This window comes from Sciurus vulgaris (assembly GCF_902686455.1).
Source record: "Sciurus vulgaris genome assembly, chromosome: 2".
In the NCBI taxonomy this organism is placed as follows: domain Eukaryota; kingdom Metazoa; phylum Chordata; class Mammalia; order Rodentia; family Sciuridae; genus Sciurus; species Sciurus vulgaris.
Genome location: NC_136462.1, coordinates 173,633,171 through 173,650,666, shown reverse-complemented (window position 1 = coordinate 173,650,666; position 17,496 = coordinate 173,633,171). Strand labels below are relative to the sequence as shown.

Below are 17,496 nucleotides of genomic sequence, written 5' to 3'. Positions count from 1 at the left end.
CACCTTTATGCAGGTAAATTCACTTTACCCTTCCAAAGTTTTGTTGGTATGTAACGAACATTGTGCTTATGGAGGCCACATGTGGTCAAATCTCAGTCCCAAAGACAGTGTTCTCCTCTTGAGACCACTAAAAAGATGAAACTGCACAGCTTCTAAACTTCAAGGCCAAGATGAATGGGCTGGTCATAAGTACCCTAGTGTCACCACCCAGAAATGATCACCCCCAGGAGGACCTGCTTATAACACAATTTTCCCTTCACCTAAATATCTTATACATGAATCAAAGGCAACACTGTCAGGGTTAAAAAAAAAAAAGTCAATTACTCACAGGGAACATTTTGAAAAGTTGTAATTTGTATGCAGTCCACCCTTTCTTGGATTTGTAAATTGGGAGAGGAAATTTAACGTTCCTGGCATATTGAGAAAACAGTAATACAAGGAAAATTGTCCTAAGGAAAGAAAGAAAATAAATGAGGTTAAGGTTGCTATGTCCACAACACTCAAAGTTTAAAAATTGACTGTGTGTTCAAGTCATTTACCTACAGAACTGTTAGCCCTTCTTTGCTACAATTTGGAAATCATACCTATCACCTGGGGGGAAGATGTTACAGCTCATTTACATAGCATTTTTTGATATTGAAATGAAAATGCAATGTTAAAGCTTTGCTTAAATTTTCCCAAATAGAGTAAGAAAACACAAAAAATAAATGCATTAAGGGGGAAAACTTACAGTGTATGAGGGGAAAGATGCCAAATACTAATACCAAACAGTATATTTACAACTATGAATTAACTAAAAAGCAAACTGAGAAAATACCATGAGCATATGCACATACACACTACCAAATGAGAAGGATGTGATCCAAAATGCTCACAGCTTCAGATAACATGTGACTGCTTTTTCCTACTTTTATGCATTTTCTGATTTATACACAACAAATATATTACTTTTAAAAGCAAAATGTGAAACTTCAATATTTAAGAAACTGCATAGGGTGAAATCAGTGATAATATTCTGAGAGGTTTGTGTGTGCCAGACATTATGTTAAGGCTTTCCTGTGCGCATCTCAGCCTTATTGGGTTGTTTCCAGGATCCTCCTCTTTTTCTAGAGACACAATGCCAGTAGTCCAAGATTACACGGCTAGGTTTGCTGAGCGGTAGGGTCAGGATGGCTGCAGAACTCATTCCTGAGTCTCACATTCCTGACCCAGCTTCACTGAAGGCTACACAGAAGGCAGGGAGCGGCAGTAACCTCCCTACAGCTGGATGCTGACACTTCCTCATCAGCCTAATGTCCCCATGTGGCTGGCAAGTGTGGGACCATGTCTCATGCTCCTGGAGGGATATCATCACCAAAATAATACAGACAAGCAATGATGTGCCTAATCACCTAAGGAGGGGCCTAATCCTTCACTTGGACTTACTCTTTCACTTACAACCTGAGGTAGAGTTGGCAGGAATCATGGGTACTCAAAGCTAAGCTTAATTATTCCTGGGCACAGCTCCAATTGGCTAGATGGAATTATTAGCTCCACTGACAGCTAGGCAAGCGCAGCTCCCTTGTCACATTCCTATTGAGATGCAGACCAAAGCTTGGCTAGAGAACAGGTGTGTGTGTTCCACAGGCCTACTCGCCTGTCTAGACAGTTTAGTGAACTGGTGACCTGTCAGAACTGCCCAACAGCACCAGCTCAAGGTGGAAAACATCATTGTGCCCAAGTTACTTCAATTCCTCTGGGATAGTGAAGTTTTAAAACCAACATGACAATGAGGGATTAATAACTGGCATTTTAAGTTTAGACTTATGTAAAATTTTCATGTTTGGAAAAAAAAAAAAAAGCTACTTATTTGTTTCAAAGTAGATACTATGAAATTCAAAAGCACACCAAGTTGGCTGCTGTTATTATTTCATGTAACACCCACCTATGCTAAGATGCTCACTTTTCAAAACACATTTAAGAGTGGATGGGGGACACATAAAGAATCCAGGAAAGACACCCAGATCTCAGGCTCCCACATGTTAACTCAAATTAATTAAAAAAAAAAAAAAAAAAAAAAAAAGATTTTTTTAGTTGTAGATGAACACAATATATTTAATTTATTTAAAAAAAAAAATTTTATGAGGTGCTGAAGATGGAACCCAGGGCCTCACACATGCTAGGCAAGGGCTCTACTGCTGAGTTACAACTGTCGCCTCTCAACTCAAATTAAGAGAACAGATTAGGCAGATGGACACTTGTTTTCTTCCTACTTCAAAACCCATCTATATCTAGATTATTTTTGTCCTCAAATGCATGGGATGGGAGCAGGTATCTATTTGACAAGGAAACAATAACAGAGGCTCAGAGTAGGGGCATGCTGTGCTCACAAAGAGAAAGGACAAAGGTCTCAGCTCAAGTCCCCAGTCTCTGGTATGCCTCCTACTACTTTACATATCACTTTACATTTCAGTCCTTTGTTGATCTTTCTTTAATATTAGGCAAGTGATGCATAATGAACTATAGAAAAAAATTTAGAGGTAGATAAGCAAAAGCAAAGAGACAAAATTTTGAAGAGCATTCATAATCCATTGAATGATAAAAACATGTAACATTCTGATCTATCCCAAAGAGGCTTTTATTCTCTGAATATTCATGGGAGACTGAACAATGGGATCAGAAAAGATAGGTGACCATTGGTTGCCATCATCTTTGTCCTTGTGGCACAAGGAGGTCATTATCTAACCCAACCTGGGAGCGTACTTTACTGGCTGCTTCCTAACTAGCTTTTAGCATTTACTAACGCCAAGAACACCTTTACACCTCAACACGGTGTAAAGTATCACTGTCTGAGTGGCTGCTTAGCTTAGCATTTCATTTAATGGGCATCTTGTTTAGTAATTTCTATAAATATGACAATGAAAGCAATGTGAACAATGATGTAAGCCCACCCAAAGAGACCAAGAATATCCATTTGCTACTCACTGCAACGTGGGGTCTTACCATACTTTTAAATCCCTACCAATTTCCACCAATTAAAAAACATTATTTTATTGCTCATTCTTTATGCCTAAGGATACATATTTCAGCATTGTTTTACAACAGCATATGACTTAAGCAGCATGCATGAGTATCAACTGGAGGATGGCTACATAAATTACAGACCATTCATACTTAACAATGTGCAATTTTAGAATGAATCAGACCCATCCAAACACACTATCTTGGAAAGGTGAGCCCCCCCCCAAAGAACAAACTATAAAATAATCTAATCTCAAAATTATATATGTGTATGTTTAAATTTACCTGCATGAAAACAAAAAATATGGAAGGATAAACATTGAATTATGAGCTTTAATGAGAAGTTTTTTCTGAGAGATGGTGAGTGGGAAGACTTGTTAGATTTCTCTGTTTAATAACTTAATTACTTAATTTCAAATGATTAGAACCAAGTGAGTTGGAGGGGGACAGGGAACAGTTGGGTATAGGTAAAAAGAGAGTGCTCCTGAGTGCTTGGTGATAAAACACGGGCCATTAAACTATTCTCTCTTCTTTTGAACAGTTTGAAATTTTTCATAAAAAACGCAAATTAAAATGTTCGGGACTGGGGTTGTGGCTCAGTGGTAGAGCACTTGCCTGGCACGTGTGAGGTACTGGGTTCAATCCTCGGCACCACATAAAAGTGAATAAATAGTCTACAATAAAAATGAATTAAAAAAAAAAAAAAAGACTTTCATGTTTAAAAAAAAAAAAAAAATCAATGTTCTTAGGAAGAACACTGTTCCTATTAAAGCTATATGCACCGTGCTGGAAATGGCAGTCACAGATGTGCTACCCTTACTACCCCCGACCCCCTACGTCCTGAGGAACCCACATTTGTACAAACTGGCCCACTCTCACTCCTAACAAAGCTGGTGAGGATGATACACATTTTGGTAACTGGGGAAGATAAACCTTCTTACACATTAGTTATTTTTATTTCCTTTTTTGCTTTAACAGCTGCTTATATCGTATCCTTTACCCATTACTCCACTGGGATTCTCTTTTATACTTTATGAGTTAGGGACATTAGTCTTTCTTGAGAATTTGTTTTCCCAGATTCATTTTTAATTTAATTTCAGTGGTTTTTTATATACATTTTAAATGCAGCTGTAAGTAAAACCTATCAAATTTTATCTTTTCAGTATCTCTTAAAAAATGTCACTTTAGGATTAAATATTTATGTAGATTTTTATGGCATTTTTATAGTTTCCTACATTTAAGTATTTAATTCAACTGAAATATAATTGTTACAACTAGAAATTTTTTTCCAAATAATTATCTAATTTTTTTCTACACTAATTTTCCCCACTGATTTCTAGTATGAATGTCATCTTACACTAAATATTTTTAGTGTGTCACAGTGGTTCTTTATTAATAAAAACTTACTGATAAAATCCACTATGGACCCATGATAAATTTTAATACATTTCTGATATTTAATCATTCTTGAATTCCTGAAATGATACATAATGCACTATTCTTTCAATTAAATATGGGCAGTGCTGGATCCTCAGGCTCTTTTCTGGGAAGAGTCTTACACATTTGCATCTTAAAAGATTGCAAAGGAGCTTTTCAGTAGACAAAGATGCTAAACTTGAGCTTTCTACCTGAACATACTTGAACACAAAACTCTTTGCCTGGAACATCCTCAAAGAACACCATCAACTCTGGGTTGTTTTTTTTTTCCTTAGCCCTAGAAAGGAAAAATGAAGGCCCATGGTTCTTCTCTATTAGCTCACTTAGGAGTCGCCATTAAAATAAAACTGGGAAGTTTTCCTTCTTTCTCAAAACTCTAGAACAGCATAAACAGGAATTCTTTCTTCCCTGAAGATTTAATACACTTGCTGTCCGACTATTTGGGCCAGAGCTTCCTTCCTTTCGGAAGCTCTATGGTCATGAGTTTACTCTACTCCCAGGGCTTCCCACACTCACTCGCATCATGCTTACCAAGCACCTGCTTTATAACAGAAGGTGGAACAGGTGCTGGGCGTGCCATGGAACTGGCCCAGAGCTGACGGCCTGATTTCACAGAGGTGACATCCAAGGACAAATGGGTCTTAGAAACCAAAAATCACAAGAGCAGAAATGAAAATTTCCACAGAAGGATTAACAGGCAGAGTTAAGGAAAACAGAGGGGGAAAATGACAAGATAGAGAAAGAGGGAAGTAAAAGAATCCAGGTGGTCCAACATCCTAGGAGTTTCAGAAAGAGATGAGCAGGAGTGGAAGGGAGAAAGACATCTGAGAAGTAATTCATATTTCCCACCTCTGCCTGTCTGAGCTCTCAGAGAAAGGGCCCCAAGCGCCAGGCCAAGAGATCCAAACAGACTCACCAAGAGGCAGCGGGTGAGGTTTCAGATGTTGGGACAAGACCTAAAAGCTTCCAGAAGTCTAGCTGTGTCCAACTGGAGTTTCAAAAGGAGGGGACAGAGGAAGAGGCCTGGAAGACACTAATGGATAAGCACGTTATAGGACTGGGAATGGTCAGGAAGGGAGCAAGAGATAAGCTGGATAGTATAAGGAGTCAGTGGCTGAGAGTGGGGTGGGGCGTGTGGCAGTGAAGGCAGAGGAAAACAGACCCAGGGTTTGCTCTGGAGTCAGGAATGTATGATAGGGTGTATGTGGGGAATGGAGGAAGGGAAGGGTCAAGGATGTTGCTATGGTTTCTGGCATTAGCAACAGGGAGCATGGTTGTACCATTTACTAAAAGAAAGAAAACAGGCTGAGTTGGGGGACTGAAGGTGTGGAGTTGTTTAGCTTTCAAGTTTGAGCTGTCTTCTATCAAGTGGAGAGAGCAAGCTGAGCACTGGTTCTGGAAGTCTGGAGTTCTCAGGTCTGAGCTAAAGTTTATGTGAAATCTCCAGCATGAATAGGATGAGATCTAAAAAACGTGCTTTTCAGTATTTGACTCATGCACAAGAGACTTGTTGTGACTCACAAGAGCTGGTGGTGCCTCCATCTTACCCTCTTATCAAAGCTTAGGCCTTCTGACCCTCCCTCTCCACATCACTGCCACATCTGCCTTTGGGACACCTCGACTATATGTCACTTCCCAACCTCTAAGTCTAAGAAAACCCTTTAACTATCCCCAAGCATGAATCAAAGTTTAAAATGTCAGAATATTCTTCTTTCTTTTTTTTTTTTTCCAATTATGTCTTTCTGAAGTCTGTGCGAATGTTCCAAATACTCTCAAAGGCTCTCCACAGCAGTAGTGGGGTATCGCCCGTCCCCACTCACGTGCTTTCAGAACACTTACAGCATGGCGATGCCCCAGTGCTTTCCTGCTCTCTCTCCTGCAGCCTGGAAACCAGAGAGTCCAATGAGGGCCACTGTGGGTGTGATGGTCAGAGGCCCAATGTACCTCAGCAGAGCCCCAGGCAGGCCAAGGAGTCCAATGACTACTTCTATCAATGAGGACATGATGATGGCTCCCTGGATCTGAAACAAGGGACAGTGCAGACAAGAGAGTGAGCAGGTTGGATGTCAAACATTCCGAATGTGGCCTGTAACCACAACTGACAATTCTGTAAGGCAATAAGTTATTATAATGAATAACAGGCATGACAGCTAAAAAATTCCTTGGGAACCCACAGAAAAAAACTTCGATGGAGTTACTGAGGCCTAGCAAACTTGAGTATGACATCAGCGATGTTAGAAAATTATAGAAAAGGGCACTGAACACAAAGTCAGCTTGCCTTTTCCACTGACACATGAAATACACAAAATTTATAATTCCCACTGAAGAAGACATTTCCAAAGCAACCTTACAGGAACGCTGTGGTACTAAGAGTACCACACTGGGATGAAGACACAGCTCAGTGGTAAAGTGCTTGCCTAGCCCTGGGTTCAATCCCCAATACCACTGGGGGAAAAAAAAAAACAGCCCCAGGGGACATTTAGAAGGCAATATCACTGACAAAACTTCTAAAGGAATGCCTCTATCCTGCAGAATGGGCATATCCAGGCTAATTCTACTGATCTCATGAGCCTGGGAAGACGAATACACTGCCAGCTGTTCTTCATGTCTGGAGACTACCACACATGGCTCTGTTCAAGGGCACTTTGGCAGACAAATTCTTTAGTTCTTTCAACAAACACAGGCAAATGCCGAGGGCAGCATGGCCAATTCTGCTGCCTGAGACAAGCCTGGGCAGCTCCTCCAAGTGAGCCTCAGCTGGCTACTGGAGGGTGTGTGTGGGCAGGTCTGTGGGCCTGCAGGAGGAAAGGAACAATACTGTCTGGTGGCACGAAACCACTGACTAAATTGAGTTTAACAATAGGAATAAACATCTCAGTAGCTAAAGACGAAAAGAAACTTAGTAAAGCAGCTGTGCCTTCTGGGGCACGCCACAGGAGCCAAGAAGAAACACAGAGAAGCTGTGAGCCAGCGGCATGGGTCCTTTACCTCACGGATCCGGGGGTACCAGATGTGCTCTGTGTGCAACAGCTCTGCTGTCCCGTTGGCAAATGAAACATCTTGAAAACAAAAACAAAGACAAAGTTTTCCTTGGAGTGATGCCAATGTTTCATAGGACATATTCATTTTACCCTTTAAGAGGATTTTTCTCCCTATTTTAAGTATATTTGTGTCATCACCCATCCCTAGAATTCAACCTACAACATGAGGACTTATCTCACTGCAAGGTGGAGTCCCCAGCACTAATTTAATCAAATATACTCATCCTCTGAGAGCTTCCCAACGTGTCAAAAGCTGACTGAAGTGGTGCTACCCGTTACTAGTACCATCTTCACACAGAAAACCAACCTTTGCAAGCAGCTAACTGAAATGCCCGATGGCAAGGTGGCGGGACTGAGGTTGTAAAAACCTAGATAAAACGGAGGTCTTTTCCAGTTCCTAAATCAAATTAATGGTTGCAAAGTAACTCCTAGGAGCAACAAAGGAAATGAAGGCTGAAGGTTGGCTCCTAGAACCTCAAAATATAACTATTTTGAGAGTACAACAGGTCTGAGTCTGATTTCCCCCAATTCCCTATCGTTTCCTGTCCTTAACGGGTACCTTAAGGATCTTTGTGATCACTAAGAAAGGGGAATGAAAGTCATTTGCAGAAAACCACAGTAGCCAGATCCTTAAAAAGCAAAGATGTTTCTGAGAAGGGATGCTGACGCAGCAAGAGTGATTACTACTGGTGGGTCATAAAATCCACTGAAAGAGACAGGCAGGAATACAGCAGGTATTTTTCTATTCCAGTCCCATATTTATCAATTTCATTAGCATAGAGAAATGAGGTCATTCCTGGTCCTTATTTGCTCTAGGGTTAGGGATGAACAAGTGGATAGAAAGAGAGAGAGACACAGTCCACAGACTGGAGCATTCTAAGCCGTTTGTGGGTTGGTGTGTTCTGTGCCTAATTCCAGAAGGAGTGAACACTGCTGAGGGCAGTATGCCCAGGCCTCCCTTTTATCACCTGCATTAAAGGACCCCAATGACATATGTGGAAATAACTGCAATTACCTGTGGTGTTACATTTCCATTTATCTAAAGACAGGATGGCTCGAGCAGGGGCCAAAAATGCAAAAGCACTGGCCTGAAACAGGGGTAACCTAAAAGAAATGAGACCAAAACCATGATCACGGCATCGGGTACTACCGAAGTACTTCACTATTTGACAGCTTAACAGTCTTTTCCATAGACACACAGCACATGAGTAACCGCAGGCACACCTGAAAGAAAGAGCCCCCGTCTGCAAAGAACTCCTATGGCCCCCAGCCAGGGCCACTGGCTTCTTCATCCTCCCCTCCTGCTTCTCTGCACCATGGCAGCTTTAGGGGAGTCACTGGGGGACCCCTGTGGTCAGTGCCAGCACCCCAACACCAGCCCCTACCATCACCACCTTTTCCCTTGAGGTTGGGGGCCATTCAGCCTCTGGGCTCCCTCTTTCCTGGTGAGCTCGTGGGCTGCCTTTTAAACATTAGTATACATCTACTCTTTGCCCTCCTCCTCTGCTCTTTCAAAATCTTATCAGTTATCATGGAAAAAAACAAAACAAAACTACCTTCCCCTGTCATTCCATTTTGTGAGTCAAGAACCACCCTACTAAAAAAAAAAAGCTTTAAAATCATATAGGTGATCAAGATGTATCAAGGAGAAAGAAAACTGTAAGTTACAAAGTGATGGCAAATATAATATTCTGCTTAATCATAAAAATTACTGAAAAGTGTTCTAACACATTTTTAAAAGACCCAGAAAGCTGCAAGATTCTCCATTAAAATTTCTGCCCACATCCTCAAATTAAGTGCAAAGATTCTCAAAGTTGTCATTTGATTATATTTTAGATAATTCATATTGACTTTATGAATAATTTTGGTTGGCACAAGAATTAATCACTGTTTGTTACATTATTTAGGGGGTAAAATATAAAACTGGTTCCTTCTGTTTGCAGGGCTGGGAACTGCCAGACACCAAATCTTTAAATGCCTTGGGCAGCCTTGCCAGTGAGACAGCAACTGGCCTGAGAAATGGAAGTGGCTCTGGCGGAAGGACAAGCAGCTGTTCTGGAAAGTCCAGAGCCCAGCACACTCCAGTATGAGCCAGATGAGATCAAGACTCCTTTGTCACATGTTAATCATGCAATAAAATCAACTGAGAGTAGGCAGGATGCCAGCTTTAAGGCAGAGGTGAGCCACCCGGTACAAACTAGATGCACTGCTGACAACCACTCATGTGGGCAGGCCCTCCACCAACCATCCAGTTGTAATTACCTACTGGAGGGCCTGGGGCACAATGCTATGGAAGTGGAAGTGAAGGAACCCAAAGTGGAAAAACGTATATCAGAGAAAACATCGTTGGACTTGGGAGAGAGAAAAAAAAACCCTTATACACAAATCTTCAGGATTATATCACAAGGATAAAAGAGGTCAGCATGTCATTTCCAGTGGCCCAAAGATTATCTGTTTTACTACAGTTTCAGATTACAGGCAAGTCCTCCAAGGGTGATATAACAAGAACAGTAGATTGCGTTTAAAGATCTTGTCCTAAGGTACATGGACATCAGGTGGCATTGGTTATTCCTGGAAATAGCAGAAGTTGAGACTGGATCTGGGTTCTACTCCTCAGGCAAAACTCAGTCTGAACCTAATTTTGGCACCTTTCAAGGCAAGCATTTTATGGTTTAACCATGACAAAAGGCCCTAAAAGCACTGCTGCAAATAACCTCGCTCACTGGCTGGGACCCTGGTTCCCGAGAGTAGGTAACAGAAAAAGTCTCCCGAGAGGAGCTGGGAAGAGCTGCCCATGCAACATCACACATCCACCATCTAGGTGGGCACACCACCTGCACAGCCTGGTGACAGCCAACAAGCAGTGTGGGTTCTAGAACTGGCAGCACAGACCAGTGGCCTGACTGCAATGTCCTCAGGAAGTTCCAAGAGCACCTGCACACATCAGACGGGAGCTTTCCTGACTTTAAGAGGAAAAGACGGAAGTTGACCGTGACAGCATGAAGCTGGTTGATCCTCGGCTCTTCTCCCCGACCCAAAGATCCTGACTAGGAATCTGTGGTGGGGGCATCAGATACACATTTTGAACAGTCACTTCTAGGTGAGCCTGAACCTGTCAAGCCCCGTGTGAGATGAAGGGATATATCACTTTGTCACTTGATAAACATTACTTTGGTTATCTGCTTGACACAGGCATAATTAAAAGCAGATACAACAACAGAAAAAACTACCTGAGCCCTTGAGGGATGCCTGCTGTATGAAAGAGAGGCTCACTGTGGCCACACATGAAAGACAGCAGTGTGCACAGTGCAAGGTACTGTGGGGCTCTGTGGGAGCAGTCCCTTAAGCTGACCTTAAAGAACAGGAAGCACTTGGTCATATCTGTAAGGGGCTATAAATGTTCCAGGCAGAGAGGACAGAGGTACAAAATGAGAGCCACATGACAGACCTGGGACCCCTTGGGAACCACAGATGCTTTACTGAAAGGCACAGGGAGGGACAGGGTGAAAGTCAGAGGGGATGGCAGCCAAGGCCTTGTGTTCTTCCTACAGGTGAGAAGAGTACTGAAGAGCCTTGCTCTGAAAGGATCACTTTAGGGATCAGGGACAGAAGATCTTAACCTGGAAGCCATTCTCAGTCTTGAAGGAACCACTCAGGACAGTCCAACAGGCTGTAGCATGATTCCATGTATGGTCCTTGCCCCACTGATTCCCACCAATCCCCTGGTGTTGGCTCAGGCCCCACATAGCCCTTGGTCTCTTATTGCTCCTTTCTATGCTGCCACTGAGCTGAGACAGCCCCATGCTAACCGGCCCATCACACCCTTGAGGCTGGGATGCCCTTGACAAGAGGCGGGCCCCTTTCACCCACCATCTTCTCCCCAGAGCCAACAAATACTTAATGAGCTGAAGATGAATATTCTTTGAAAAGAATTTTGTAAGATTAGAAGAGGTAGCTGGGGTGCCATGGCACACGCCTGTAATCCCAGCTACTTGGGAGACTGAGGAACGAAAGGTCAAGGCCAGCATCAGAAATTTAACAAGGTCCTAAACCAAGGACAGGGATATAGCTCAGTAGTTAAAGAACCTTGGGTTCAATCCCTAGTACCAAAAAACAAAACAAAACAAAACAAAAAAAACAAAACAAAACAAAACAAAACAAAAAAACAGAGGTTAAGTCTTCCTGATACGTTGACTTTAACTGCTAATTGGGACGAGGGGACTATTTAGACTAAAACACTCAAACGAGAGAGAAGAGAGGAAATGTACATGAATTTCACAGTAAATCCAGATACGGATTCCCTGAGGTACCATCAGAGAAAGTTCTTAAAAAGCTTAAAAGGCATTGGATCCTATAGCTAGCACCAAAGGAGCAAGATATTATCTGCTTAGTATCACATTATTTAATGAAAGTGAATGCAACAAGAACAAAACGCACTACCACAGAGAGTACTCTGTGCCTGGCTTCAAGTAACCACAAGAGCAACCAAAGTTGGCACAAAATCTTTCATTGCCAAATAAACACTGACTTGGGTCTGGATTGCAGGGTAATTTTAAACAATCTCTACGTGACACAGGCAGATTTGGCCTGGGGGAGCTATTGTTCCATCACTGAATCAACCACTAGGAATGTGTGCCCTAAGTGCCTTTGAAAAAAGCAAAATAGAATGTGTCAAAGAAAACAATCTTCTTAATTGATAACATTTTCCTATTATTTACTCTATCACCATCAGCTGAAAGTTGCACACCTAGCATACTTCACCCAAGCACATTAGCAGGCATCTCTTAAGAACAAGCCTATTCTACATCACCATCTTTTCTTTACCATGTCCAAGAAAAGTAACATTCATAATGTAATCTAATATTCAGGCATATTTAAATTTCTTAAATTGTTTTTTTTAAAAAGTATGCGCCCCCACACACACCTGATCCCATCCAAGTTCCTGTATTATGTGTCATGTTTAGGGCCAGGCAATGCATTTACAGCAAGGAGATCGTGAAAGTGTCACATCAGGATACCCTTCATGTCAGGATATCCCCATAGGTGGAGATGTTTGGTTAAGGCAGCGCCACTGTACCTCTTATTTTGAAAAGTACTTTTTCCCATTTGTATTTAATAAATAAGCAATCTGTAGGGTGATTCTTAGAGTATGTGAATATTATATTATCACTAGCTTTACATTCTAATAGATGGGATTTTAATATTATGACTTTTCAATTTTATCATTCATCTACATTTATTAATTGGTATCCTTTTGTAAAGGAGATTTTCCTTTTTACCCCATATTTTTCTCCCTCCTTATTTTTCTCTTTCTGGAAATCCATGTAGACTCATGAATTTCTTTTTTTATTCAAAGTTTTACAAAATTTACTGCCATGACTGTTCTTAATAAACAGTCTCAAACTTGATGGTATTATCAACTATTCCAGGTCAAGGGTTTGGTAGCATAAAACTGCAGTCTGTTCAAGTAGGTTCTTGTTCCTTTTGACAGGGTTCCCCACCCTCCATCATTCTTCAAACACGTTCCTGGCTTTCTGGCACAATATGGCCTTGTCCTTTCCTCAGCTCCCACCCTGGAGTTGAGAGCTTCTCCAGGGAGCCCTGGTTAATTACAAGGCAGGAGGGCAGCTGGGAACCAAGATCCAGGCTCTAGGTGGGCTCACTGCCACCAATGTGTCATACTTTCTTGGCCCTTGTGTGCAGTATGGAAATGCCATGCTGCTTTGATCAGCTCGTGATGAGATCTGCAATCTACTCCAAGAGCACTGGGTCCACCTTTCTTTCCGTATCTCTCTCTCTCTCCTTTTCCTTTGGGATTACCTCCTTTACAAACATGGCATTAACAACTATTGCATGTCAAGGGTTTTGTTTGTTTGTTTTAAGCAAAAAACACTTTTACTACTGAAAGATCTATAGAACTCTTCCAGGATGTGGCAACACCCTATCTGTGGATCACAGTGGTAGTTATGTGACTACACAAGTGGTAGAAACTCACCCAACTACACATTAGAAAGGACAGATTTTACTTTATGCCAGTTACCCCCTGACAGATAGGACTTTTTATAAACACGTCCAACAACTGTCTTCGGCGGGTAGAGAAGACAAAATAGTCCTTAAGATATCAGTTATACATAATAGCCTCAAAACTTAACGAAAGAGAAACAGAAAAAAAAGGAGCTTCCTTCCTTCCTAACAAGCTCTGTCCTCTACTCCTCTGTCAAGTTCCTTTGGCCAGTCGCCCACCTGAAAAGGAGGGGTAAAGAAGTGAGCAGCATGAGGAAGACCAGCAATGCAGAGCACAGGGAATGTGCCAGGCAAGCAGGATCTGACAGGCAAACAAAAAAGGTGTAGAGAATAAAAATCATTACATTAACATCCAGCAAGAGGACCCAGTCAGTTCCCTAGTCCCTGGAGCATCAGAAATACCAGCACATAGAAAGAGCATATTAACTGAAGGGGAAGACCACAGAAGAGCAAGAGCTTTTCTGGTAACCCAGCCTAGAGGCAAGTAGCCCAGTCCTACACAACACTCAACTGAGGCAGGAGGGGCTCACGATCAAATGCCATTACCATTTCTGATGATCTCTGCAAGGGTTGGTTAGGGTGCTGGCTGTGTGGCTAAGGTACACCCCATCCACCACATTCATCAAGGACCTACTTCACTGGGCTGTAGCCTCCTCTTCCTCCCCTGCACCCACCTGCCTCTTTCCCTTCCAGAGGGCTCACTATATTGAGGGCTAACAGGTGAGTGTGGACAAACACTACCTTGTTTGAGGCTCAGTAACATTTTTATTATTTTATATCAGAGGGAACAAGGCTTTGAGAAACCAGTTTGGCCAAAGTCCATGGCTAGTGAAGGCAGAAAGGGAACCAGGCCACCTGAGCCCAAAGCCTTAACTGGCTGGCTTGGGAAGTACGATCTTACAATGTCATTCCCTCCAAGGTCTCGCTGGTCTTGCATTTTAATACAGTATTCAAAATTCTTTCTTAGTGAAGTAGGTGGTAAATATTTTATTTGGTAGAAAACCCCCAGAACCTGCTATTATGTGCTCATCTGACATAGCAGAATACAAAGGGCCTGAATACATAGTAATTCTAGAAAAAATATTCACCCTAAATCATCCATGCCTCTAGCCCTGTCTTCCAGTGTGTAAGTAAGAGGGACCATGAAACAAAACACAAAGACACAATCAGACAAATTCAGACCACGGGGCACTTGATGAGATGACGGGGCTGTCCTCTTTACAAAGATGGCAATATGAAGAGGAAAAGGATGTGGAACTGTTTATCATGAAGAGACCAAAGAGACACTGTAAACAAAACCACCATATGTGCCTGGTTGGATCCTGGCTGGGGGAGTGGGGGCACAAGGAACAGCTATAAAAGATATCTGAGGGACAACTGGGGAAATCAAATGTGCACTGCTCATTTCTGCAGGTGTGGTAAATGGTGTTGTGGTTGTAAGAAGACGTTCATTCCCAGGATGACTGCTCACTTCTGCAGGTGTGATAAATGGTGTTGTGGTTACAAGAAGACCCTCATTCTCAGAGAGTATTTATTTAGGAGTAAGTCATCATGCTATTGACAATTTTAAAGTGTTTAAAAAAAAAAAAAAAAAAAAAAAAAAAAAACGAACCCCACACAAATACACATACAGAAAGAGAATGGGTGGATCCCGAGTCTCCCCCTCCTCAGTCTACAGCCCTCCATTCTTTTAAGCTCTCAACAGTCATAAGTTTAAGGCCCCAGATTTAAGACCCTGAAGTATCCTGAACTCAGCACTACATGTGGACAAGGCCCCCTCTCAGGCCCCAAGAACCTAGCAAGACAGAAGACAAGGGAACCCTCTCCTCAGACAGTCTCATTCGAGACTAGTTCCTGAACAGGCTGCAGTGACTGTCTTGGCCAAAGCCCTCCCTTTCTTTGGCAAAGGAATACTGTGTGTCTAGGGAGGTCTGTGATTGGCCAGAAGAGGCCCCTTTGGGCACCCCCACCTCCAGGACACCCAAAGTCTTATTTTGCTGGAGAGCCAGAGTGATGGAGCAAAACCCTGCCCCAAAGGCAGTGGGATTCTCCTCTAGTTACACATAGGGGAAGGTCAGTGTGGTGGGGAAGGGGCAGGGCTGCAGAGGATCCTCCTCCTCTCCCTACTGCAGGGTGTCAGTGCAGAGCTGGGGGACTCCTGGCATGGCTTTTGGGCTGGATGACTCAGTTAGGGATGCTCTGAACCCTGCCTGACCACTCAGGATTTTAAAAGCTTTGTAATAATTCCCAGAATAAGCCCCAGGGGTAGCTAAAACTGACAGCACAAATCAAACAGGATGAGAACTGTTAAAACCTCACTTAAAGGGAACTCTGTAACAAAGACCTCGAAAGTAAAGTTTGAGAAACCAAGGCCAAAGGAGGAAAAGGTGGGAGTGGGGAGACAGAGGGAGAGGGAGGAGGGAGCCATCCCAGAAACCACCCTGCCACTAGCAGACAAAGGTTCTGGGAAGCAATGAATTCACAGGAATACCACGGTTGGGGCTGAGACCCACAACCTCCAATGCAGAAAGATAATGGTCCCTGGAGGGAAGGAAGACACTTCTGTGCAGGGGAGATGGCAACGAAGGAGGAAGAGTGTCCAGCCACACTGCATCACACAATCCCTGCAGTGGTGGTTCAGGGACAGCTGAGGATTGGTGTGTTTCCTGAGGAGCAGCTGTGCTGTGGCACCTTGAGGCTGGCCCGCTGTGCTCAGGTCTAGGTCTGCAAAGGCATACATCTGTCTCATCATCGTGGTGTCCCTGTCAGTTCTGGCTATTTTCATGGAACGAAACGTTTTCAGGGCACTAGCCCACGCTTAACCAAGGAGTCCTTGTGAAATGACGGGGAGCACTGGCTCCCTCCCCACTCTGACTTCCTCAGAATGAAGGGCCTGTGCAGAGGCAGGGCCCACGGTTGGTCCTCAGGGTCCCCGCACCCCAGTGTGATGAGCACAGGGTGCCAGCAAGTGGTAGGCAACATGGAGAGCCACTTTAGAATTGGAGAAGTCTTAGAAATCATGAAAGCTGAACTGAGAAATCTTTTCCTTCTGCTGCTCTAAACCTGAGAACAAAACCAAATCACTCAAACCTGCAGAGGTCACCTGCAGTCCTCTGCTGTGAGGCTGGCAACGAAGCCCCCTCTGGGCTCTGTCTGCCTTCCCCTCCCACGTTGTCCCACTCTTGTAATCCCCTTCGCCCCAACTGCCTATTTGTTTGATTCTGTTTTGAGCAAGAAATAATACACAAACCTATTAAAATGATAATTCACAGATTATGATGGTGGGGCAAGTTATTAGAAACTAGTGGAACTAAAAGAATATTCATCTTAGGTATATCCTACAACTTCCCAAAATATCTTAGGAAGCTTGTCATCTACAAAAACACAATATATTAAGATAATGGCAAAATGCTATCCACAGGACACTTGAAGCAAAAGTGTCTCATTTTCACAAAGGAAACAAGAGTTGCAGAGGTCACCAACCCAAGGTCCTAACACTGAGCAGTAAGTCCCTCCAGCTTCTTGTGTGCCACATGCTGTGAGCTGCAGCCTTCGAGGAATAGTCCCAGCTAAGAAAGCCACCATAGGTTCCCTGTGCCCTAATGATAAGCCAACTCCCAGCCTGTCTGGTCAGGGGAATCCTGTGCCAAGACATGACTTCCTGCCTCTGTTCCTGCCCCTTCAGAATGGAAAAAGTTCCCTCTTTATCCTTCATGGCCCGAGAGTCTTTAACACCTGTCTCTGTCACCATCTCCTTTGTGACTCCCTGTAAAGTCCCTGGCAGGACATCCCTGTCCTGTAGGCTTTGTACTTCACTGTACATGTACTGTCATCTCTGGTTGCCTCCATGAGTCACCTGCACCTTCCAAAAAGACAAGTCACTGGGTATGTGTAGGGCTGGGTAAATACTCTTCCTCTTTTCCCAGGGCAAGAGTGTGGACACACCAACATACCAATAGCACAGAAATCTCATGTCCCAAGACCAGCACCACGC

The 17,496-nt window shown here is 43.1% G+C and overlaps 1 protein-coding gene across 10 annotated transcripts in view; it reads right to left on the bottom strand.

The window, feature by feature from the left end:
- Positions 1-17,496, bottom strand: part of SLC23A2 (solute carrier family 23 member 2) — a gene marked incomplete at its 3' end in the record, with an annotated part of 112,164 nt that overhangs the window by 19,808 nt on the left and 74,860 nt on the right. For 7 of the 10 annotated variants that reach the window (XM_079129101.1, XM_079129094.1, XM_079129100.1 and 4 more), the window contains 4 exons: positions 8,494-8,582; positions 7,426-7,496; positions 6,277-6,458; positions 329-449 (listed from right to left, as the gene is read on the bottom strand). In XM_079129101.1, coding sequence (XP_078985227.1) covers positions 329-449; positions 6,277-6,458; positions 7,426-7,496; positions 8,494-8,582 — 463 coding nt within the window. Of the gene's footprint in view, positions 1-328; positions 450-5,353; positions 5,471-6,272; positions 6,459-7,425; positions 7,497-8,493; positions 8,583-17,496 lie in introns of those variants that run through there. The other 3 variants (XR_013762151.1, XM_079129102.1, XM_079129095.1) reach the window with 3 other exon arrangements.